This window comes from Mustela nigripes, chromosome 14 (assembly GCF_022355385.1).
Source record: "Mustela nigripes isolate SB6536 chromosome 14, MUSNIG.SB6536, whole genome shotgun sequence".
Taxonomy (NCBI): domain Eukaryota; kingdom Metazoa; phylum Chordata; class Mammalia; order Carnivora; family Mustelidae; genus Mustela; species Mustela nigripes.
This window is the reverse complement of record NC_081570.1, coordinates 63,363,790-63,389,884: the sequence shown is the minus strand read 5'-3', so window position 1 is coordinate 63,389,884 and position 26,095 is coordinate 63,363,790. Positions and strand designations below refer to the sequence as shown.

At 41.1% G+C, this 26,095-nt stretch overlaps 1 protein-coding gene across 2 annotated transcripts in view; it reads right to left on the bottom strand.

Moving 5' to 3' along the window:
* ST6GALNAC3 (ST6 N-acetylgalactosaminide alpha-2,6-sialyltransferase 3) overlaps window positions 1-26,095 on the bottom strand; it is a 526,582-nt gene that overhangs the window by 340,152 nt on the left and 160,335 nt on the right. The window contains exon 2 of one of the 2 annotated variants that reach the window (XM_059375157.1): window positions 15,886-15,927. The exons of the other annotated variant lie outside the window; for it this stretch is intronic. Coding sequence (XP_059231140.1) covers window positions 15,886-15,927 — 42 coding nt within the window. The remainder of the gene's footprint in view (window positions 1-15,885; window positions 15,928-26,095) is intronic. 2 annotated transcript variants of the gene reach the window in all.

Sequence of the window (26,095 nt, the reverse complement as noted above, 5' to 3'; positions counted from 1 at the left end):
AGTTAAGTGTCATTTCAAAATGGAGCTCGTTTTCTGTCTTCTAAACTTTACTGTTACAGCAAAGCACTTTACACCTACTAGGCAGCCCGGAAAATTCTCAGCAAGCAAGTCACTTGCCAAATCAACGAGGGTTAGGGAGGCTTTCATGTGATAAGCAGGCTGGTCCTTTATTAGCAGTAGCCTTCAAACAGGAGGGAGACTTCTTTTCCACAGCCATCAAGGAAGGAATCGATAGGAGGATTAATTTATAAAACAAACAAGGCAGCCGGTTCCAAAAAGCAGGCTCCGCGATGCTCATATGAAATAGGTCAAAGTTCCATGATATCATCCATGTTCTTTGAGCCCATCATCCCTCGGGGCCATCTCCAGGTCTGTTTGCTAAATTCCAGATCTTTTGTTTCTCAAGAGTAATACATCCTCTTTCAAAGACTAGAAAAGGTCAAATCCACTTCTCAAACTACCCCCGCTCCCCCCGCCCCAAAAAACCCCAAACCCTGAGCTGCTTGCAACAGCTTTTGGATAAATCTCTTTCAAGTATGTGCTGAATGAGGACATGTGCCTCTTGCAAAGTTGACCAATATCCCTCCTCCTCCTCCAGCCCCTGGGGATCTCGGTCATTCCCATCCTGCACCTTTCATCAACTGAGGGTGTGGCTCAAGTCTCCTCACAGACTTGACTTTGCAGACCAGACTGATAAAATCTAGAAATAAAGAAATAATATAGAGAGATGGGAGGAACCATTATAAGGCTGCCTACTTTTTATTTCATCAAGCAAATGAACTCTTTCTAAAAAGACCTCTTCTGCTGAATATTCTGACAAACGCCCAGGAAACACTAGGTACATCATCACAAAAGAAGTTTAATAATTTCAACTTGATGAAATACTTGTTTTTCTCTCACAGCATGAGATGTAGGTCAGAGAAATTTTTCTCAGGAACCAGCATTTGGGGAGCACCAATGTAAATGTTCCTGAATCCCTCATCTGGAGATAAAACCTCAGAGTCAGTCTGACATTGGGAGCAGGGCTCTGACTTTCGACTTGATGCCTTTAAATGGACAAAAGAAAAGAACTGGGCCTTCCTGGGTTTCAGGCACACATACATTTAGATTCCCCACTAAATCACAAGGCTCTGAAGCAATTAATCTGGGAGAGAAGACAGAGCTCATTAGTAAGGTCCTGGATTTTGAACAGTGTATTCATAGTGGATACGACACCACCCAGATCTATACAGAATTAAGGAACTAGTTTTTCTTCTTCCTATTCCTTTCTGAATCCCTCAACCACTTTTGCTGATCAGCAAACAGCACTTGGCAAGTGACCAAATATGCATGGCCTTATACTAAGAGAGCCACGGTAGGATAGTCAATCCCATTATAACTGGGCAGCTACCAAATAAAACTTTAAAGCAGACAGTGCAAACCAGTGGTGCACAGGCTGTGTATGGCAACCAAATATTTGGGGGTGGGGGTGGGGATGAGGAGGTATGAGGAAATATACATACGTGTGTGTACACACACACACACACACACACACACACACACACTTGCTGACTATGTTTAAAAATCATGGGATTTACTTAAGACCAGATTTGACTTGTCTTAAAAAAAAAAATCTAAAAATTTGGCAACCACAGGCTCTCATTCTAGTGTGGCTACCAGTGCCTGGAGGTGTGCAAAGACAGGTCATGCCCTCTTTCCTGGGCTGAGTCATTTTATTACCTGACTGGAAGCTAAAAGCTTCTGTGTTGAGGACCCTTGGCTTCACATATAGAAGGTTATTTATACTGCCTAATCCCTACAAGGATTGAAAGAGGCTTAGAAGAGACAGGCAACAGGAAGAAAGCGGAGGGAGGAAAAGCAACAAGGCAATAAAGCCAGGAATGGGGTCATGACCCACAGTGTCCACCACAGAGGCCTATCCTTAGTGGGAAATGGGCTGAGAATTTCATTCCCAACTTCTCCACAGCTGACCACAGCTTAGAGCCTGAGACCCAAACAAAGTCAAATTTCCTTCCTTTAGGGAAATACACTCTTTCTATAACGATACCAGTAAATCCCATGAAGCAATTAAACACGAGACAGCACTACACAGCACCATCAAGTGCCCAAATATGTGTGGTATTGGTGACAGAGTAACCTGGGTGGCCCCTTGAGGCACAAGGGTATGAAAAAGGAGCCCTCCGTTGGGCCTGGAAAAATGGGCACACCACCTTGAGCTGAATAAAGAAAAACAATAGCAATCAAGACAAGAGGAGAGAAGGTTGGATTCATTCGAATGTTAGACACTGCCCTTAATTTCCAACAGCTCTACTTTTCTTCCTGAAGTGTTTTCTTGATATGGGTTGTTGTCAAACTACAGGAGACGCAAAGGTAGTTAAAAATGAAATGCCTCTTAGAGTTTAGTGCGTAAGTACCTCAGCTTGGAGACTGGGGACCCAATTTCTTTTTCTCTTCAAATCACGATTACTTGCGCATAACTTGACTTGTTGGGTGCGGAGCTGCAGGGAAGGGCTGGCTGCCTTGGGCCCCACTCAGAGCAACAGTCACTGTCCTTCTTGGCCCTGGACCCCCAGTGCTGTGTATGCCTTTTGCTTTCTCTCTCTCTTAAATCTGCAGTAAGCACCATCAAGACAAATACTGGCCACTCCCTGAAAACCCCGCCTCCATTTCTGGGTGTCACTGACGTAGAGCTTTCTGTGGCCTGAGTGAAATGAGCAACAAATTCATCTGGCAAAGCAAAACAAATTTTGAATTAACAAACAGCACCACCACTACCACTTCTCGGTTTATTAGTGGACAAAGATATATTTCGCGCATTTTCTTCAGCTCAATATCTTATCTGTATCAAAATGAGGAACAAAGGGCTTATCACATCAATAATGGAATTTCAAACCATTGTGGGGACAGGACTATACAGTTTTCTTCCCTACAGAAATGAAGATCTGTGAGCTCTCCAGGGAATGGACCCTCCAGACAAATCAATTAAAAAATTATAAAGCATTCTGGTGGCTGAGTCAGATGGACATAAGAACACTGCATACTTCTTCCTCTCCTCTCTCTACTGCAGAAGGTAGAAAGTTGAAATCTTTTTTCATGAGATATCGACTACATCCTCATATCAAAGCAGTCAGCGTCATTACAGAGACTGCCAGTATTTCTGTAAGAAACTCTATCTAGGGAGGATTTACAGAATATTGGCTGCTTTCGATTCACAAAGAGTTGATTTTAAAGCCAGGGTCTCCGTTGCCATGAATTCATTTCATTTGCATATCACACATAGTCAGAACAAAGCCATTTCTTGGGGCTCTGACCATAGCAGTTTTACAGGGGTGACAATTAAGGTTAACAGTCTACTTCAGAAAATATGTGTGGTTTTTTTAATCTGAGAATCATGAAGATCAGATTCATACTCAGCCTTGGTACAGACATATTTTCCTTTCAGAAACTTGATCTTATTTTCAGTTGAGCCCCGAAGGAAAGTGGTAAAAGTACAGTAAGAGGAATGTAGCTGCTCTTCTCTGGTAGAGAAGGAAAGAGGGCAGAGAGAGGAAGATATGGTGAGGAATGCAGTTCTGCCTCTTCCGACATTGAACAGCAGCAGGACAGAGCTCCGACAGGGTGAGAAGGCAGGGAACAGAGCAGGTGACTTAGCAAGATCCTAACTGAAGACGAGGGACCAAGTCCAGAGAGGTCACTATGACCTGGAAAGAGAAGATGGATAGTTCCACAGGTCCATCAAGCAAGGTGCATGACTAAGTGTCAGGCCTTGAGGATCCATAATCTGAAGAAGGTAACTGGGGATAAAGGGGGCAGGGACCTAAGTCAAAGAGGTCAGGATACAGGAAAGAGATCTTAACACAGATACTTTTCTGCTGCTGCCCCCATCTGGTATGCACGGGATAGCTAGTTTGTGCAGCATACCCTGAATGCCCCTGTTAGTTACTATTATGAGAATGTATAGGTACTGTCCTCCCTCCATACTCTCATCAAATAGATCATGTAGAAGAATGTGCGGTTCAGTGTTCAAGGTCAGGGGCTCCAGGAATGGCCAATACAGAACATGTCCTTTGAAGAATGCCAGGATGACATGTCTTGGTCTCCTTGGAACTGGGCCGGGTAAGGAGGGGAGAGGCTACAGACCGTTGTTAGGCTAAATTGCCACACGTAAAAGCTTGTTGCACATAGATCCCAGTAGCAGATGTTTTGTCCATTCAGCTGCTCCTAGATTCCCTGTATGTAAGTTCCCCCAATAAACCTCTTTCGGTTGCTGTCTCTGGTCTTTTCTTTGGACTCACCAGACCATCATCCACCCTTGACTTAGAGTCTGCTGGGGTGCAGCTGCGTAGCCCCACAGGCATTCTGGGCTGGAAGGAGATCTGGAATTCTCTAGAAAGATGTGGTCCTTGGCCAAGGTTGGGGAGCTGGCTGGTGCAGAAGTGCTTTGGCTTCCATTGCTGGCTGTCAGCCCAGTTCTCTCACCATTCACCATGTTGCCCTTCATAGAGACTTGAGCATGGCTCTCCATGGAATATAACCCAAAGACGTTGCTTCCCTGGGCCATTTGTGACTGATCTTACAGAGCAGCTGAGCCTAAGATAATAGATGGCCACAGAATCTAACACATGGCTGGAGAGGTCAGATTTTCTCAACATTCCAGATTGTTTCTGCCCACAGTGGGACGGAAGGGAGCAGAGGTAGTGGCTGGAATGCTCACAGGGAGAATGGCAGCAGGAAGTTCAGATGGGTGACTAATATCTAGACAGAGCAGGGAAATGAGAATTGGAGATGAAAACCTCGACTAGCTAGTGGTTAGACAAGGCCCTACGAGCAATCAACTCTCCTCCTCTAGGCATCAGAGTGCCTTGTCTTTATAGGTGGGAGGCCACCTCTGCGATCCAGGAGACTGTGCTCCACATCTGATAACAGTAAATTTGATCTTAGCCAGGAATTTAGGGTCTGGTCCCAACAAAGCAGAAACTTCAGGCTCTACTTCCTCTGAGACAACTTCCTCCAAGACCCAACATCTTTTCTGGAGCAAAGGCAAGAATCCTGGCAGCGGGGACCTGGAAGGATCTATAGACCTACGTGATAGAGTCATCTTGATACTGAGGAAGAAATGTCCTGGGAAATAGAGCTCCAGGCTCTTAGGAGAGAGAAGTGGTGACCTAGTGCTCTGCCTCCATGCCTACTTTGTCTGCCATTGTAGTCCCTGCAGCAAGGAGAGGTTCTTGCTGTATTGAAGGTGCCTGATAACACATGGTGAATGAATAAATGAATTCTACTACATCCAATTTTCCATTACTCGCTATTTGCAGGTGGTGAAGTGACCCCTGAAAGTCATAATTTCTTTTTCTGAAAAATTGAGGGAAGTTGACCATAGCCCAGAAAAGTTGGAAGAACTCATTATATAGGCCATTTGCCTAGAACCTCAAGCGTGATTTTTCTAAATATGATCCTCAGACCATCTACCTGTGAAACTCCAGATTCCTGGTCCCTAATCAGGTCCACTGCATCAAAATCCTTGGCAGGGGAAGGGAGAAAACACAAGAATCAAGCTTTCATAAGCACTGCTAGTTATAATTTTATATACAATAATTTGAGAAACACTAAGATTTATATTTATTAAAAAACACTCTATAGTAGGCCCAAGTTTGAGATTTAATACATACTTTATTTAGTCCTTGTAATTATTTTATGAGGCAAGTATTATCCTCCTTATTTTATAGAAAAGAAAACTGAGTTGAACAAGTCATGCAACCAGTAAGTAGCTGAGCCAGGACCCGCCCCAGGTTTGCCTAAATCCCAAACTCCAACCCTACTCGCTAAAATTATTTCAATGAATGCCAGTCACAGAACCAATGATAAATAGAATGCTCTGGATGTTATTTTCAGTCTTATTTTCCTTTAATTTTGATAAAAATATATGCCTTGTAATATAGAACTGAGAGAAATACAGTTCCATTTGTGGGTATTTACATTTTCACAGCCTTCCACTGTGAAGAGCAGTAGGGGCAGAAAGAACATAGGGAGGATGCAAAATAGCAACGTGGATGGACAATAAAATGTTTGGGCACTAAAATGAAATGTTACAACTGAATTTAATAGTCTTGATTTAAAATGATTAGCAATGCTGGCTTATTATGTTATAACATGCTCAGAGCATGACATTGTATCAATATCACAACCCAGCATAACCACCATGACTTGCCCACTGATAACCCCAGAAGGCCAATGTAGTCACAAGTGGTCTCAAAATCTTGAACTGTGCAAAAAACCCCACGATTCACTGAAAGCTGCCATATCAAATTTTAATTGTTTACCCTAGCTAAAATGATTTTTTTTTCTTCAAAGCTGTTGTCAAAGTCAAATATCACTTGTATAATTATTCCTGGAGCAAAATGGCACTGAGTTGTAGATTTTGGATGCTGTAAATGCTTTCTTGATGTTCCTGAAAGAGCTACCAGTCTTCATATAAGGCATAGATAGGAACAGATAATTTATCTTTTGTAATCCAGAAGGATAAAGGTCACTCCTTAAAAGTATCACTATGTTATCAAGGAAAACACATCTCTAGGTAATACAATATAGTAGGAAAAGCACTGAAGTTACAGCCAATAGTCACGAGGTATAGTTTCATCAATAATCAGTTTGGTGTTTTTAAAGCTGAAAAAGATATCTCCATCTTGTTTTAATGTCACAATATCTCCCATTATTATTTCAGAAGAGTTTAATGAAGATCTATTAATTCAATAACTATGAAATAGCTTTGAACACGTAAGTTGATGTTCTAATTGCATGAATAGGATCATATCTGAACAAGACCAGCTTTAGATTTGGCTTCTCAGAACTCCTGGCGCCTCTCCTCACCTCCTACTGAGCCACTCCATTCTAAGCTATTCCATATACCATCGTGAAGGATGGATTTAAGTAAGTGATTCCTGCAAAGTACTTTGAGCAACTCACAGAAAGAGACATTTGAAGCACAAATTATTATTTTTATAGAAGATATTACAAGAGTAGGGCAGCAGTTACTACAATTACCATTCAGCGAAGAATGTCCTTAAGTGCATATGGCACACGTGCTTGGTGAACCAAAGTATTTTCATGGATCTTAAAGGTTTAAACTAATAACACCTACCTAGTTACTGAAGATAATTTGATGACTATAATATATAGAGATAGATAGGTTCATTATAACAAATGAATTCAGCACAGTATGAAGAAAAATTGAAGTTACTACTATTATGCTGTTGCAGCTGCCTAGAGCAAGCTCAGCTCCCTCCTGACATCCTTTGCTTGTTGTATTAGAATTCAGACTATTACTTAAGTAAGTTTCCTCATCTGTAAAATGAGGGACAGAGGAAATCTTTCTGGCTCCTTCCAGGTCCAAGGTTTTTGTATGCTGTACAAAGTAACAATTGTATTGCAATGGTATACCACTTGGGAACAAAAGATAAAGATAGAAAAAGAGCACTTCCCAGGCCACGGGAAGGGCAATGCTAACTTTGGCTTAATGAGTGATTCTAATACATTAAGAGAAAGAATATGTCAACTGCCAGAGATGAGCATTAGAGAAACATGGTGTTCAGAGGGGCAAAATGTGTGACCTTGGCTTATGCAGGTGGGTGAGAGGAGACCCAGCAGTCTCTAAGGGAATGAGATGCTAGAGCTGAGGGACTAAATGGTTTCTGTCACCAGAAAGGTAACTGCCATTGTGAGGCATGGCTATTTTGTCACTTTCCTAGAGCTTCAGGATTACGTGCCTAAATAACCTCCTATGATTGTTGATTCCATGCTCACTAAGCTACCTTTGAAGAACAGTTCAGTTTCCCAGTAACTTCATTAAGAGAATGGGGGTGGGAGGGAGAGGGAAGAGGGGACAAGGGGAGCACAGAGAGCCCTTGATATAGGGACTTGAGATTTGACATCCCTACAAAAAGGATACAGAGAAGTTAATTCTGATCTATAGATCAATCATGATAATATCAGCTTATAATATTTATTGATTACTTGCTATGGTCCCAGCACCTACTCAAGTGCTTTACACACATTTAATCAGCATTGTATCTTAAAAGGAAAATCCCATGCTAATCTGGGGAAACTGAAGCTGAGGTAGATGAAGTAGGTTACCCAAGGCCACACAGTTAAGAGTGGCAAAGAGTTAGAACCATAACCTCTATATTGTTCTTCTAGTTTAGTTTTCCTGAGGCAGAGGCTGAACTGGATCACCTGAAAATACTCACAGAACTAAAGATCAGAACTGAAATATGATGACTCAGCTAAGACACTGCTCCTGAGAATCCCTGTCTGAGGTACTCTCCAGCCATCTCCTCATAGATATGGTCTTTGGATCACCACATAACCATGGACCCAGTTAAGAGAGCTTCCCCAGCTAGGACAACATAAATGGGAGATATCACTCCCAGAGGTTGGGAACTACCACCTGTGAATGTTCCCTAAAGCTTTGGAAAGGGAACTGGGGAATGTTTGAGGTTATCTTTTCAATCTCCAGGGAAAGATGACATTCTGAATGATGATGAGCCATGTTCCCTACTCTCCACAATCTACTCCTGGAGAAAGGTCTAACTACTACCCATTCTATGTTCTGCTACACTGGTTATCACATTTGCTGATTTGTCTCTATTACCATGGCCACCCCTCCCATCCCAGATTTCCTGACCTCATGCCTAAAGACTACAACAGCTGTTTTCCTGGATTCTAGCCTTTACCACCTCAACTTTGGTCTAAACAAAGTAGCCAGAGCCATCTCTTAAATATTCTTTTTCATCATATACTTAATTAAATTATCCAAATATCAACATAAAGAAGAAGGATTAAAACTAAAGTAGTTTTTTTTTTAAGATTTTTATTTATTTATTTGAGAGAGACAGTGAGAGAGAACATGAGAGGGAAGAAGGTCAGAGGGAGAAGCAGACTCCCCATGGAGCGGGGAGTCTGATGCAGAACTCGATCCCAGTACTCCAGGACCATGACCTGAGCCAAAGGCAGTTGCTTAACCAATTGAGCCACCCAGGCGCACCAAAACTAATGAGTAGTTTTGAGCTATACTCTCTTCTTTTTGCCTTCTGTGTATGCCTCCTTAACTCTTATAAGTCATTTTTTTTAAGATTTTATTTATTTATTTGACAGAGATCACAACTAGACAGAGAGGCAGGCAGACAGAGAGAGAGAGAGAGGAGGAAGCAGGCTCCCTGCTGGGCAGAGAGCCCGAAATGGGGTTCCATCCCAAGACTCCTGGGATCATGACCTGAGCTGAAGGCAGAGGCTTTAACCCACTAAGCTACCCAGGCGCCCCACTCTTATAAGTCTTATAGTAAAGGTTCCCATATCTTTATAATTATAAATTTCCATAAAAATTGGGCCCAATAATACATAATTATAACACCATGGCATGAAATTAGCATGGGCAGAGCTGGATTAGAGTCCTGGTCCCAGCAACACAAATAAATTTGGTATATCAAAGAGTCCCAGTTTCCCCAAATATAAGAGAGGGATAATGAGGGTATGTTCCTCATGGGATTGCTATGATGATTAGGGGATAGTTGGTACAGCATGCTGGGCACATTTTTCTGGCATATAAATAAGTCCTCAGTAAATGTTCTCTATCATCATATCATCATTTTAACAGCAATATGGCTTCATGCTTGTGAGCCCAGACACTGAAGTCATAAACACATGGTTTGGGCAAATGAAAATTATGAGGCAAGATCTCTATAAATTTCACCCAATCTTCTTTCCATGTGAAAAACATCTCTTTGGCAAAATTATTTAAACCCCTAGAGTTTCTCCATCCCAGACACTCTTGAATATCATCCAGAAATTTGTTAGAATAAAGATATAGGAAAGAACAGGCAAATATTGCCCAGAACAGTAGTACATTTTCAAACCTCTTTGATCGACAAATATTTATTGAGTTTCTATTACAAACCAGCCCCAAAGATAAATGACACGGTCCTGGCCTCAGAGAACTCATGTCCTAGTTCTAATCAGAGGATGTTTTTGCTGGGTCCCGCCAATAGGGTTGCTGATGTTGTAGAGCCTCTGTTCCATGCCCAGCTCTGTGCTAAGCCCACTGCACACAGTTATTCTGTTAGTTCTCTGGGTTATTCCTTGAAAGCAACACTATTTTTTCCATTTTTCACAGGAAGCAATTGAGATAGAAGGGTTGGATGGCTTATGCCAGGTCACACAGCAGGTGGGTGGTAAGGTCAAGACTTGGACCAACGTCTAACCGACTCTACCACTTACGGGCTCATCACTAAGCCATGTCTCTTGAATGTCCAAACATCACCACTACCCAATTGTTATCACAGAGCATTTTGCAATGCAGAGAACAGCAAATTTCAAATGAAAAATGTACCTAACTGAGGGGGGGGAAGAAGCCCACAACCAGGGAAAACATGAATGACGATCAATAAAAAAAAAAAAAAAAACCCAACTTAATAAGCTACAGTGTATCCAATCCAACAAAAGAATGATAGAATAAATCATGATGTATCCAAACCATGTCATGCAACCATTAAAAGACAAACACAAATGTATTGGTCGTGTCAGGTGTCCCTGGTATATTGTTAAGTTTCAAAAAAAAGAAGAGTCTCTCCCCCTGCCAAAAAAAGTAAGATTGTTAAGTGAAAAAATGAGGGAATAAGGGACACTGATGCATTGAATTTGAATTTAATCTGAGTCTATATCTAATTTTCTCTAGGCTATGTCTGATTTAACAGCAAGGTAAAGTATCTTTTCAGTATAAACTTTACTCCATGAAACATACATGAAAAAGCATAGAAAAGTGGCTAAGAGCACAAGGTTTGCAGTCAGACAGATCCAGGATCATATCCTATTCTCTGCAACTGACTACATGTGACCTTGGACAAGTTACTTATCTCTAAACCCCAGTTGCCTCAATTACAAAAGGATGATAAGATCCTACCTCAGGGAGATGTCCTGACTAAATGACTGCATGCAAAGAAAGTGTTGAGCACAGTATCTGGCACATAGCAAGTGTTCACTAAGTAATTATTATTACTTTAACTATTTTCTAATTGCCTTAGAGATCAGCCTTTGCTAAAAACAGAAATCCTTCTGCAGATTGGTATTTAAAAGGCCACCACCACAAAGAATATGCTTAGGCTTCCAGGAAGGTACTTGTGAAAGCGTAGGCCTATGAATAAATGACATTTGATTTTCTATTCCAACATCTTTCCATTTCAACATTTTCTGATTAGGCAGCCACATGGTACTCTCTAGTTGCTCGGCTTTCCTCCCACATTTTCAAACCGGGACTATTTCAGATGTGAGCTATGGTCCCCAAAGCTTCCCACTTGCCATGATCACAGATCACCCACAGGTCTTTGGGTTCTAAGGCCCTGAAGCAGGTGAGATAATTAGCTCAATGAACACAGCCCAGTTATTCTGTGTTTCAGCTGGAGAAAGGAAGAGAAAAGCAAAATGAGAGCAAGAGTGAAAAAGGACAGGTGGATCAGGCTCTGTTCATTCTCAGGAAGGTCACTGCAAGTTCCAAAGCAACCATATACGAATAAAGGAGAATACTTTTAATTTGGGAGATTCCTATATTTTTGGACAACCCTAGCTGCTTTGTTATCCAGAGCAAATAAATACAAGCTTCTCAACAATGAAAATGCTACTGCCCAAACTGAATGAAATTCAGCTGCGGAATGTGTGTCCTCAGCACCAATATGTAGATACTAACAGAGATACAGTCAAAACCATACAGGTCACCGCACCCATACCTGCAATCTCCTCCATGCAACTGATGGGAGCACAGGTCTCCTTTAAACTGTTTAAAGGGGCCTTTGGTATTCAAGTATGGGCTTATCCAAGACAGTTAGGCTTAAGTTTTACTAGAGAAGGGTGCCAGTGGTGGTGAAAATAGCTAGCACTGATTGACCACTGACCAGCTGAGGAGCACCATGCCGAGCACTTTGCCCAACAATGCCTGTGATAGGTACTATATGAAGCAGGAAGAGGTGAAGTCCCCATTCCCGGGCAGCAGTGAGCGAGGATTTAGACCCATGCGGTCTCTCTTCGGAGCCCACGCTCTTGCCACAAAGAGCTCTTCACCACTTTCCTCTTACAACCCCAGGAAGTCCTCCGTCCCCTGCTGTATGGAGCATTCAATTTCATCTACCATTAGAAGTGTCGACTGCTGCGGCGGCTTCTGGTTTTTTTGTAAGCAAATGGTAACCTAGAGCATTTCACTCTAATGCTTCCCACCTACATATTTAATTTTTCCATCTCCTAAAAGAAATCACGGCCATTTCAGCTGAGCATCATAATTCTATACTCTTTCAGAACATGCAATCCGTCTTTTACGTTCCTGAATGAGGCTTTGCTTATAGCATCTAAGATATGAAAACAGGATTGAAAAGGCAGGGAGAATATAAAATCTTCTCATAGAAACAAGATACTCCTCTCACATTTGATTGAGTTTAGAGTTCTCTGATGTTCCTCCATTCACTAGAAAATTTTGGAGGGAGTAAATTTCGAGGGTCTGCAAATATGTCCAAAACAACCTTGCTGGTTTTTCTAGGTCTGCTAGGTAACCTGGTGATTTCTACTTCTTCAATCGTATTATACATACTGTAGTAGGTAGGCTCTGACCCTTTTGTTTGAGCTCATTGTGATTTCCATTGATTTCCAACTAGACTACAAGTTCCTTTCGGGCTGAAGCCACAATGCCACGCACACCCAGCCCTCCCACAATACCTTACATTGAGCAGGTGCTCAAAAGAAATTGCATTAATCAGAGATAATTTATTTTTTAAGCAAACTGCAACCTGCTGAAGAGTCCACATTCTAGACTGTATTACTTCCGCCACTATTGCTCCCTCCCAGGGGAGCCTTCAATTGACAATAAAATTGACTTCCTTCCCCAGCAATGAAACCCTGATGGCTCTGAAATTATCATCTGAATATTAAACCCATCCATGTTAAAGGTACCCAGTTCTTTAAAAAGCTAAGGAAGTTCTGAAGAAGCAATATTTGATGAGACTATCTGGCATTCTAATTCGCAGATGATGCGATTTTATAAGGGGGCACACTCTACTTTTAAAACTGAATCATATCATATCTAGAAAGTGCTTAATAAATATCGAATGAATATCTTCTTCTCCCCAAAAATGAAACTTAACACCTCATCTTACTTTATAATTGAATTTCACTATAAAAACTGGTGATAGGTTTATGATGAAAAACACTTTAGATGACACGTGAATCATTTTAATTAAAGACCAATTCTGCTTTGAGAACATATCAGTTACATGAGACAATTTAAACATGAAAAAGCCACCACAATGTGCATATTGCTTATAGATGGGACACTTAAGATTAAAGGTCACAGCAGTTTTCAGGTTCATGAGAGGGGCCTACGCACAGTGTCTGAGTCAGAGGTAGGCCAAATGGGCAGGGCTGCCAGCCAGAGCCGCTCCACATCCATCTGCTTTATGGGGTGTGATTCTGCATAAGATTCAATTTAATGACAGGAAAAGCACTCAGAAGTGCAAAGATACTGGACAGAGAATAAAATAATATCATCTGGCTTCTATCACACCCTTTCTTCCCAATATCATTCAGCAGAATAGCCTGTCATTTTTTCTCAGTTTATATCAACTGACAATCTCAGTCCATTTTAGAAGCTCCCAGCTTCTGTTGGTAAACAGTGCATCTAGGCCAAAAAGACAGGGACAGAACAGAAGCAGAGACTCAAGAGGGGCAAGGACAGAGCAAATAAAGGAGACATTTCCTGGAGTGTGCGTGGCGGTACAAGGACCTACTAGTGGTGAAGAGCACAACTAAAGAAAGGGCACTAGAAAATTCTTTGAGCTAAATCAGGGGCTACCCAAACCAATGCTTTCCAGACCTGACTTTGGCTCAGAATGGCCCTTGTTGAAAATACAGAGGCCTGAACTCCACCCCAGACTTCCTAAATCAGAATCTTTAGAAGTGGGGAGGGACCCAAGCAACTATGTATTTAACAAGTTTCTCCAAATTATTCTGATGCACACAGACTTCAGAACCGCTATTACAAGCCATATCACTGTCATTCTTGGCAATGTCATTCTTGGCAATGTAAATTCTTGACAATGTAATTCTCATAAAATCAATTTTTTTAAATTAAGAAATATCAAGACATTTTGATGGGTGATAATAAAACCATATACGTGTAATAGAGGTATTAAAACACCTTCCAACATCCAGGAAAATTAACTGTCACTTTTAAAAATTGGGGGCTTCACCATATGCTCTGAAACCTTCTTTATAAACATGACATCACGATGCAATGCTTCCCTGTAACAGTTCTATACTTGCAACAGTGAAAAAAATTCCGTCTCCCTCATAATAACTAGCTGCTTTTGACAACTGTCAGATTTTTCTCATTGCTTAACATTTGGAGATTCGTCAGAATGAATTGCCAACCAGACATCTGGTTTTGTAAGTTTCTTTAGAAATATAATCACTAGCCCTGAATACGGACAGGATATTCAAAGTATTGTGAATGCCTCAGATTACTCTGATTCTAACTTTTTGTGACTGGGGTTTTTTTTCCCCCACTCCTGTGAAATCACTGTTCAGTGTGTCCTGTTTATATCTTACACACTGCTTGTTTCCTCAAGTCTCCTACAGATTTAAAAAAAAATCCCAAGTAATTTTATGTTTTCAGAACTTCACGAGGTACTCCCAATTACTTACTCCCACTGGGGATATCTGCAGCCATCCTGTGAACCCATAAGAAATACCAGAAGAGGAGATACATTTAAATTTTATTAAGACAAAACAAAACAAAAACAAAAACGCTAATGTACCCACATGGATCCTCCAAATTAATTTTTTATTGACTTACTTTTGGGGGGGGGTCAACACAATTTAAACTCATGGAAGCACTGGGATGCCACTGATGCTACTACCACTTTAACTTACACCTATCCTGTTGTGAAGCAACCTGCTCGGGAATGTTCCCTTCTTCCCATTGCTATTCTTTGCACTTATAATGAGGGTCTCTTGCTGCCTGAGTTTTAGTGTTCTTTTGTTATGATTAAAGAATATTACAAATAGTTGGACTGTTCCTACATGAAGATTACCCTCAAAAATTACTACAATTTTAAAAAGTGAATGGATTTGCAATCAGTTCAACAATGGCTATTCCAAAGAAATAGAATCAGAAAGAGGGAGGGAAGACCATTACCTTTTTTTCTGCTTTTTTAAATTACAAAGGTAATTTAATTCTTGTTAGAACAAGTCAAATGTACACAAAGTAGAAGTACAGTTTTAAACTATTTTAAAGTACCTTAATTTTTACCTTTAAAACATTGGATTCAATTTTGCCAAGTTTGATATTACAAGTACCTATATTTTTTCCTGACTTAGTTAAATATGTTAGACTTGGGAACCCTTTATAGCATATCCTAATTGTACTGTGTGTGTGTGTGTGTGTGTGTGTGTGTGTGTGTGTTTTACAATTAAGAGTTTTTCTTTAATTCATTAATTCTCTTTGCCCTGTATCATTATACTTTATTTTTCCTTTTCCTTTATAGAAATTCTCATAGAAGTAAATGTATTTGATTTCTATTGTATTTCCTTATATCATTATTTTCCTGACTTTTATATGTTATCTTTTGCTTTTTTTAAATATTTTAGTAAGATCACTTAACATGAGATCTAGCCTCTCAACAACGTGTCAGGCGTACAATATGCTATCGTTAACTACAGGCACAACGCTGTGCAGCAGAACTTAATCATGAATTTAATCATCTTGCCTAACTGAAACATCACACCCATTGAACAGCACTGCCCCATTTTCCCCCTCCCTACTATTACCATTTGTCTTTGTCCTTCTTCCCTCTCTACCTTTTCGGTTTTCAACTGTTGTTCTGGTGTAGCTCTCCTTTCCTGGGATATAAGAGAAAAAGATCAAGTCCTTAGCATAAAAACGCACAGCTTCTTAGTAGGAACAAATCTTTCAACCAGAGGTTGAAAATTCATGTTCATTCAGGGAGCAGGAGGCAATAAAGCGGTGAAACAGGCAGGGAGCAATGGGGACTGTAGCAAACCACACTGGAAAGCCATTTAAATACGGTTGAATTTAAATTTGCAACAACCAAATCGAATATATACAAGGGCCGAACTCAGCCTTCCAGGGCCAGTTTGCAACCTCTGCAAGATTTCATTCCCAATCTCGGTTTATCTCTCCAGACAGGAAGTTCGATTGACTCTTTCTTATTTGCACCAATGGAAAAGTGCTATAGAATAGATAAAACAAAAGAGCAGATAATTCAAAATCTGCATACAGATGGCCTCAGTGTGCACTGCTTTTCCTACAAAATTTATCACTTAGCAGTAATTTAGTTCAAGCTAACCCTGCATTAAAAATAGTTTGTATTCCTCCCAAGCCAAATAACCCAGGGGGGTACAAGGGAGGAGGAGGGTGATAAAACGACACAGGGATGTCGTCAACACACAGGGCCAAAGAGCTTAATGTAAAACCCAGGATGGTTTTAAGACTAGAAATACCCAGGCAGATTGTGACAATAACTAGATTCCCAATGTCTATGTAACACTGCATTTAGTCACTGAGTTTAGCCTTTGCAGATGGTTGAACCTGGTAAAATAAAAGCCAACTACAGTCCCCCACCTTACCGTGTTGCCATTGTCAGGAGGGTATGATTTGTCACAAAAACAAGCCTTTAAAATTGTATCCTGTGTAAACTCTGCCCACTGTTTACCAAAAATGGAAACCAACACAAGAGGAGGATAATTGTCATTTTCTCCTATCACAAAAAAGACTTCCAACACACCGAACAGGGGAGAAGAATCAAAAACCCGGCATAAGACAACTCTGCCATCCTGATACAGGGGTGAGTCACGAATTCTGCAGCAGCTTCCTTAATTGCAGCTAAGCACACCAATATCCAGCTTAACACTCGTTTTCTTCTTAGAGCATTAGACTACTATTCTCCTCTGATCCACTTACAGCCAGAAATAGTAACTGTCCTGAGAACAGAGGAAAATCACATCCTAGACATATATATTTAGAACTCTATAGCGTTTCATGGTTTCAAGGTTTCGTATGACCATCTGCATGATTCCTTCCATCTGCAAAAGCACAGAAATAAAGTCATTTGCCAAGGTCACAGAGAAAATGAACGGAATGAGAATCCAACCTTCGCCCCTTCCAGACCATTACTTCATTCACAGAAGTCTTCTACCTCATTTACCACCTTTTCCCTTTAAATGCTGATTGGCCACTGAGAAAACTTTCAAGGATCCCAAGGTATGTGCGGCACATGCCATCCTTCCACAGAATTCCCTGGGGAAGATGCATCAGTGTATGGGGAACAGATTGTACCCCAACAGCCCATGCCGTCTGCTAACATACTGGCAACTAAGAAAGTCAGAATGCTCTGCAAAGAGAGGGGCCTCCTGTGCTAAAAGAGTAAATGACGCCTGGTCTGCTTGCCTTTCCGTGTTTTCAGCCAAGCCCAGAGTTGCATGTCACCATGGTGATCCGGTTCATGTAATTGCATCAGTAATTTTCCGTGGGACGCTATGCTCCAATTAAGCCCATCTTAAATAAGGAATAGTAAAAGAATTCTTTAATTTGACCAAATCTGAGATGCAGCCCAGCCGTGTCATGCAATATACTAAGTCAGACGCTTCACAACCTTTTCAGGACCTGATGTGTTGACTTAATCAATCTCTTTCTGTCATGGTCTCAAAAAAGCTTTGATTCTGTGTCTGTTCAGGTTCACATGAAGCTTTAATAGTGAAAGGCCTCACATCTTAAATGAGCTCCTCCGTCTTCGTGTAAAACAAGAGACATCAATGACAGTATTTTTGCCCAGAACTTTAGGGAACTCAGCAAATACTCCTTTATACTTCCTTCTTCAGAAAGAGAATAGGGCATGTTGTTTGTTACCAATTTACCGATGGACAACAAAGCAGAAGAAAGTTTAAGGTGGAAATAATCCTAACCGTAGAACCCAAGGCTCCTGGGACTTTTTTTAAGACATTAATTATACTTTTCTCTGTATTACATTTCCTCAGATTTCCAGTCTTGGAGTGAGTCTACGTGCATGTGTTTCATATGAAAATACTGACTGGGAATATTCCAGTACTGGGAGCCAGAGCACTCCTGATACCGGAAAGAGGCTGCACAGGGCAGGAGTGGTAAAATTCTATTTTATATCCTCATTTTCTCCACCTCCTCCCACTGGTATACTACCATCAAAAAGAGAAGCTGATCGATCAGTTCATGACAGTAGACAGTGATTTAATTTCTGACACATGGCAATAAGGGAGACTTCATCAGCAATCTTTGATCCATGGAAGATTGCCTTATGATCCTCCCCTCTACAAACCTCATTTAAATTGAATGCTATCACAGAGCAGCTTACCAATTAAATCACAATGTCTTAATATTACAGAAAAGAGATTCTTAAATGCAATAACAGCATTTCTCAGCTGTGTTTACAGCCTTGGACATTGCTATTTAAATATCCCCAAGGATATAAATTTTAGGAATAATTTCGCTTCACACAATTTCAGTTCACTGACTTGAACTGCACATCTCTCTGAGCATCAGTAGCATTCAGGAATGAGGATCTGGTCCCCAGTCCAAGACATTAAGAAAAGGGACCATACTCAAGGGAACTGGGTCAGAGTGTTAGAAATATCACCTCTATTTGTTTCCAGATTAGACCGTGCATACATATCCCTTTAAACATGCACATGAAATAGCTCCCATGTGACAGCCATGTGGAAGGATTTGGCTTCCAGCACACACACACTATCCTCATCATTCCTACAGAACCCTTGAGGGGAATGTTTGTTTCCTACCTCAGTGGTAGCTACTGAGGTTTAGAGAAGTTAGGGAGATGACCTCCAATGAGACTGACAAGCTTGAATCCAAATCCCTTCTGCCTCTAAAGCCAGTGTCCATGTAACTAAACTCAGTGCTGTCACCCATCCCATGAGCCATCTCCACGGGCCTATGTGCAGTAACTACAGAAGCAACTGTTCCCTGTATAGAACCAGATGAGCCACTCCAGGCTTGGCTCCTGGCCCTCCATGGCCAATTTAGCATCATTAAATTCCACCCCCCATTTGGTTTTTCTGGGTTTTGTTGCCCTGGTGTAACTCTCCCCACCAACCAATCAAACAATTAGCACATGAAAAGCATTTAAACCACACTATGGACTAATTTGAAATTTGGACAGTTTTGCCTGTAGTTTTTTAATCAAATCTGGGGCAGCAAATTCATTCATTTTATCTAACATCTTTTCTGAGTGAGGCACTTTGCTGGGTTCTGAGGTAAGGCAGTCGCCTGCTTATCTAGCACTTGACAGGTGTGTACGTGTAGTTTGTGCACAGAGACAGACTGAAAGAGGGAGAAAGGGATTGGAGGAGGCACTGGAGGGACAAAGAGTGAGAGACTGGCAGGAGAGAAACTTATGAACAATCACACAAGTAGGATAAGAACCATATCAAAGGTCTATGCAAGGTCCTGTGGGTCTCAGGGGTGATTTTGTAGAATTCAATGTGGGTCTGCAAACTTAAAGAGTGAGTAAGAGTTCACCAAGCAGAGAAGAAAGAGACACTCTAGGCAGAGGAAAGAAGGTGGCCAATGGTGTGGATGTGCAGAAGACCATGATGTGATCAGAGAACAGAGAGGAATCTAGAGCTGTGAGAGGAAAGGCTAGAAAGGGAAGCAGAGGTAATATGAACAGGTCTACATAGGCTTATAGAGGGTTTAGACTATTCTCCAGGAAGTGGGGAGTCACTGCAGGTGTCTCAACAAAACACTGGCCAGATGAAGTAACAGGTTTTGAAAAATAATTCGGGCAGAAATGTAGACCAAGGATTAGAGGAGAAATGGTTGTAGGTAGCGTAGCTTTAAACAGTGATACTCAGGAAAGACACAGTCAAAATCAGAACGAAAGCAGTGGGTAGGAAAGGAAGGAACATAATGGACTAGAACTGGTGACGTGGGGGTGAAAAGAGGAGACTTTGGTAACTGGAAGGTGGCTGTGCTATGGCCAAATGAGTAGCACAGATCGGTGAGATTGGAAGAGGTGAGAAAGAAGGAAGGAAGAAGTTCCGTTTGCAATCTGTGGACTTACACTGCCAAGACGAAGCTCTATGGGAGGCAGGTGGGAAGTCAGGGCGGAGCCCAGGAGGAAGGTCAAGGCTGTAAACACAGATTTGGAAGTCCATTGTATTTGGCAATTAGTTGGTTACTGGTGACATTCATCCTTCTCTGAGCAAAAAATGTATGTAGAGCAGTCACCTGAAGCCAGAATATATGAAGCAGAAGAATGGATGGAAAGTATCTGACAGTATCAGTGAACGATTTCTAAAAATTTCATTTGTGTTTTTTCTATTCCTTCCAATGAGAAGAAGCTCCTCAGGGAGGTACCATAACAGACCTCCCTTGTGGGTCTCATAGCCATGTTGCTGGCACTAACAAACATTTGCGGAGTTAAAGAAGTGTGGTTGAGAGAGAGCGGTTAGATATGACAGCCCTTGGAAGTGTACTTGGAAGCTCCTGAGATGGCAGACAACAGCTCTTTCTCTTTCACCTCTGCAAATGAGATTCAGGTTTCTTCCTGGCTGATGGCCTCTGCTTATTTTCCATGGATTAACGCTTCCGAGTGAGCTGGGATTGACTTGCCAAGTAGTCTAATTCACTTGGCTGGTGTGTCTCACTTAAAAAGCCATTAACAAGTCAGATCAGAGAGGTGAGGAATGTCCAATTAAAGCAATTGCCGCAGTGTCCAAATGCCTAGCAGCTGTGCCCTCCTCACACCAACAGCCTGCTAGGAAAATAAGATTCAAACAATTCTTTGATGGCGTGGCCAAAACTTTGCCTGGAAGCCACTGAGGCCTGACAAAGGCAGGCTAGAAATCATAAAGCACCCTCTTGTATATATCTCTGTTTGCAAAGGCCTGAAAGAAACGTCTGTGGATTAGGCCATTCTTTCTCAGATGTGACACTCAAAGCACAAGTGACAAAAGGAATGACAGATAAAGTAGGCTTCAACAGAATTAAAAATTGGGGGCTTCAAAAGATTCCATCTAAAAGGAGAAAAAGCAATCCACAGATAAAGAAAATGTGTGCAAACCATATATGAATAAGAGACCTGATACAGAATATATAAAGCACTATAACGCACTCTTACAACTCAACAGTAGAAAGACAAACAATTCAATTTAAAAAAATATGTGGATAGGCAAAAAATTTGGATAGGACTTTCTCAGTAGAGGTTCATACACATGTGAAAAAGTGCTCAACATTATTAATCACCAAAGAAATGCAAAACAAACCCATAAGATAGTACTTCAAACTCACTAAGATAGCTAAAATAAAAAAGATGGGCAATAACAAGTGTTGGCAAGGATGGGTAGGATTACAGAATGATGCAGTTACTTGGGAAAACAGTTTGGTGATAAAATATAACAGTTACCATTTGATCATCACTTCCACTCTAGGTATTACTCACAAGAATTGAAAACCTCCACGCAAAAAAATCTGTATACAAATATTCAGAGCAACACTGTTCAAAAGAGCCAAAAGTTGAATACAACAGATGGATGGATGCATAAACAAAAGATGGCAAACTCCTGGGATGAAATATCTCCAGCAAGAAAAAGAATGAAACATTGACACAAGCTACAATATGGACAAAACTCAAAAACGTGATGCTAAGTGAAAGCCAGTGACAAAAGGCCAGATACTGCATGATTTCATTTATAGAAAAGGTCCAGCATAGGCAAATCAGTAGAGACAAAAAGTAGATGGACGTTACCAGGGGCTGGGAGAAGAGGGCACAAGAACCAAGTGTGAATGTATACTTGCTCGGAGGGGTGGAAGAAATGAAGAAATCTGGTAGTGCAGTAGGTGGTACAACTCTTTGACTACACTAGAAACTACTGAATTGTATATGTTAAAAGAGTGAAGTTTATGGCAAGTGAATTATATCTCGATAAAGTCATTTAGAAAAAAGACACCTAACACTTCTCTCAGGGTTACCCCCTCAACTGAGAACATAAACAGCTTCCATCCAGGAAGCAAGAGGGAATACACTGGCCCCAAGAGTGTCTAGAGAGCCATGTTAATACAAAATACATACGTGCCTGGGGAAGAAATGTATTAGTGCCTGATCTTAGTGACTTCTGGTTTGCAGGTGGCCACAAATGGGACAGTTTCTCAGTCTTCCTGGGTCCTCCTCTTTCCATCTTTGTTTTTATGAACCAAGGAGGTAGAGGGAAGAGAAAACAGGAAAGGAAGGGATGGGGGAGAGGAAGAGAGACGGGAAGGAAGGAAAGAAGAAAAAGGTAAATAGTGGGGAGGAAGAGAGGAGATGGGAAGAGAAGACAAGAGATGTAAGGAAACGGGAATTTGCTTCTAAGAGAGCAGTTCTGGAAATAACATGCTTCATGTAGACAATTCAAATTATGGATCTTCAACCAAAAACAAAGAAAAAACATTTCTGGGCTTAGGCTAATAGCCATTTAGTTCCACTCCCTCTTTCTTTAAAATTAAGGGGCAGTGATTTGATTAAAGAAAAGCATTAAGTAAGCAAAGGGCTTTAAAAATAGGGATTACTAGACTTGAAACCTATTCCCCTAATTCCAATGAAGCTAATTGCTCTCAGTTTCCTTAGATTAGATTCAGAGAGGTTAGCTGTTATAACTACACACTTAGGGAGATGGTGACATTAAAAAGGCTGTAAAGGAGAACAAAAACAGCCTCAGCTTTGATATTGCAAATACATTTTAGAAGGGTTTTTAAAATAGGAAACAAAAGAATGTTTTCCTTAATGAGAAAAGTCAAAGCCAGTAGCCACTGACTGTGGAAGCTGTTCTTGCATAAAAATAAAAGGTAGGAGAATAACAATATCTACCCCTGCTGAACTTCTATAAACCACAGATCATACATATAAAATTTCTTTTAAGGGGCGCCTGGGTGGCTCAGTGGGTTAAGCCACTGCCTTCGGCTCAGGTCATGATCTCGGGGTCCTGGGATCAAGTCCCGCATCGGGCTCTCTGCTCAGCAGGGAACCTGCTTTCCTCTCTCTCTCTCTCTGCCTGCCTCTCCGTCTACTTGTGGTTTCTCTCTGTCAAATAAATAAATAAAATCTTTAAAAAAAAAAGATTTCTTTTAAGATTTATTTATTTTAGAGAGAGAGAGTATAAGTGGGAGGGGCAGAGGAAGAGGGAGAGAGAAACTTAAGCCAACTCCACAGGGAGCACGGAGCCCAACACGGGGCTCCATCTAACGACCCCAAGATCAGGGCCTGAGCTGAAACCAAGAGTCTAACGCTCAACGGACTATGCCACCTATGCGCTCTATACATAAAGAAATTTTAATCCCAATAACAGTCCTGAATAAACCATCATCTCCATCTAAAAATAACCTTGTTTCCCAATTCCCAATACCCATGTCCCACATCTATAGGTATTAGAGGATGTCCGCTGATATTAAATAATAATACTTTAACATCCAGAGCAACAGGTTCCAACAGAAATGTAGTATGACCCATGTATGTGACCCTAAACTTTCAGGCAGCCACATTAAAAAATAAAAAAAGGAATTCATTTCAATAATATATTTAAACTAACATATCCAAAATATGATCATATCAGCATGTAATCAACACTAAAATTCTTGAGTAATTTGATACTCTTTCTTTAAATTTTGTACAAAGCCTATGGAATCCGGTGTGTATTTTAGACTATAGAATATCTCAGTTCGATTCAAGTAATCAATAGCAACATACGGCTAGGGGCTACCATTTCAGACAGTAAAGTTCCATAGGACTGTACAGATTAAAGATTATGACATGCATTATACTAATTAATCTTTATAATAATTCTGTAATAAAATATGCAGGTAAATAACCTGAAACCCAAGAAGTTAAATGATCCAACAAAGTCACATAGGTAATCACCATTTTTTTTTTTTTAATAAGAAGGAAAAGGGTTGAATAAGTAAATAAAACATTCACATAGCTGTTGGGTACAAAGCCAAGTCTCAAACCCAGTTCTGCTCATCGCTTCAGTGCTCTTTGTACAGTTGGCATCTCCCAGCGATCTCAGTCACACTCAGAGACAGAGGAGGAAAACAATGAGTATTCAGGTAGACTAACTAGCCAGAACCAAAAGACACAGAATTAAATGGTTCAAAGACAATAGTTTATTTCCAGATGTTCCAGTTCAGTGTGTGTGTGTGGGTGTGGGTGTGTGTGTGAGAGAGAGAGAGAATGAGAGAGAGAGAGAGAGAGTTGTGGTAAATGCTGACGACTTACTTTGCTCAACAGTTCAGGGACTCAGGCTGATGGCAGCTCAGCTGAATGGCTTCCAAGGTCACTCCGGGCAGCCCTATCCCAGTCATTTGGAAGGGGAAGAAGCACGCAGAGGGGGGCTTGCAGGAAATTAATGGCCAAGCCTGGAAGTGGCACACATCATTTCCCTTCACATTCTGCTATGAAACACTTAGTCAAGTGGTTACACTTCATGATAAAGAAGGCTGGAAATGGAGAGAAAATGGCCAAAGGAAAGAAAACTAGGAGAATGGATTTGGGTGGACAGCCAGCAGTTAACAGGGCTAACTTGACAGAATGCTAGCCAGAAAAGGAGACAGAATGCCAACAAAGAGTGAAACAAGTTAGAAACTCTGGATGAGCCTGCAGGAGAAGGGGCTGGCATTTTTAAGCACCTTTTATGTAAAACACCATACTAAGTATTGTATGTAGGTTCCCCCAATTAATCCACACAAAAATCCAAGGAGGTAGGTATAGTGTTTTTCAATTTTCTAAAGAAAAAAAAACTAAGCCTCATCAAAGTGAAGTAAGTTGCCCAAGGACAAAAAGTTAGTAACTATTGGAAAATGCTGTCAGCACCTAAGGCTCGTTCTGGTAGAGCATACTACTAATAAAGAACCATTAGTGAAAGATGAAGAGCGCCATTTATGGACTCTCTGGTGTGACAAGGGACTACATGATGCATCACACGTTATCTTATTTCATCCTCCCAGCAAATCTAAAGACGCAAATTTATTTCCTGTTTACATTTAAGGAAACTAAGACCTGGAGAGGTTAAGTAATTTTCCCAATGTCACATAACTGAGCTAGTAATAGTTCTAGATTTGAACCCACCTCTGACTTCTAAGTGTATAGACTCTTTCCCCAGAATTAATTTATCAATGGCCACCTTCATAGGGAAAGGCAAAAATGAGGCAAAAGATGAAACTTTGTACCTGGGAGGTAGAAAGAAAGAGTGGGTAAATAAATAAATGAGAAAAGTCCATTTATTTGGAAAAACATTGAGGAGCTGACAGAGGACATTTCTTTAGCACAGGGCCTTCTTTGCCTCTTACCTCAGCCCTGCATCAGATTTTGTAACAAAGCTGTGGTTGGAAGTTGAAGTTTCCCCCTAGGAGAATTCAGGCTCCTGTCTCCATATCCTCCCACTCTCCCCCCGAGAAGAAGAGTACTGTTATTGCCAAGTCAAGTTCAGGGATGCTGATTTGGGCCACATATTTGGAAACTGGGAAGTTAGAAGGAAAAGCATTACGAGGTAAAATGTCCCTTCTTCTGTGTGTTCTCTCCATGTGACCAGGGAGATACGAAGTCTGGACCACTCCCCTCAGATTCTTCCTCCTACAGGGCCAACCTGAGATCCCCAGGAATCCGCTCTGCCAGCACTCTTGGGCCCAAGTCTCCTTGACCTTGTACTCACTGCTTGCTTACTGGGCCTAATACTTTCTTAAACAGAAAGAATCCAAAATATGGGAGCAGGCTGAGTGGGAAGATAAGACTGGTTATCTAGACTGCTCCAGATTTTAGAAGACCTTAAATGCTTTGATGAAAAGTATGGACTAAAAATCTCCAGTCATGTCAGTACATGTATAATCAGGCACTTCTGTACTTGCTCTTTACTGCCCTTGGAAAACATTCTGTCTCACAGTTCTTTCAATTCTTCCACCCAAAAAGATCCTATCCATACTTTGTAGTTAGGAAGTCCAGGGTCATCACTTTAATGGACGCCTCTCCCCACT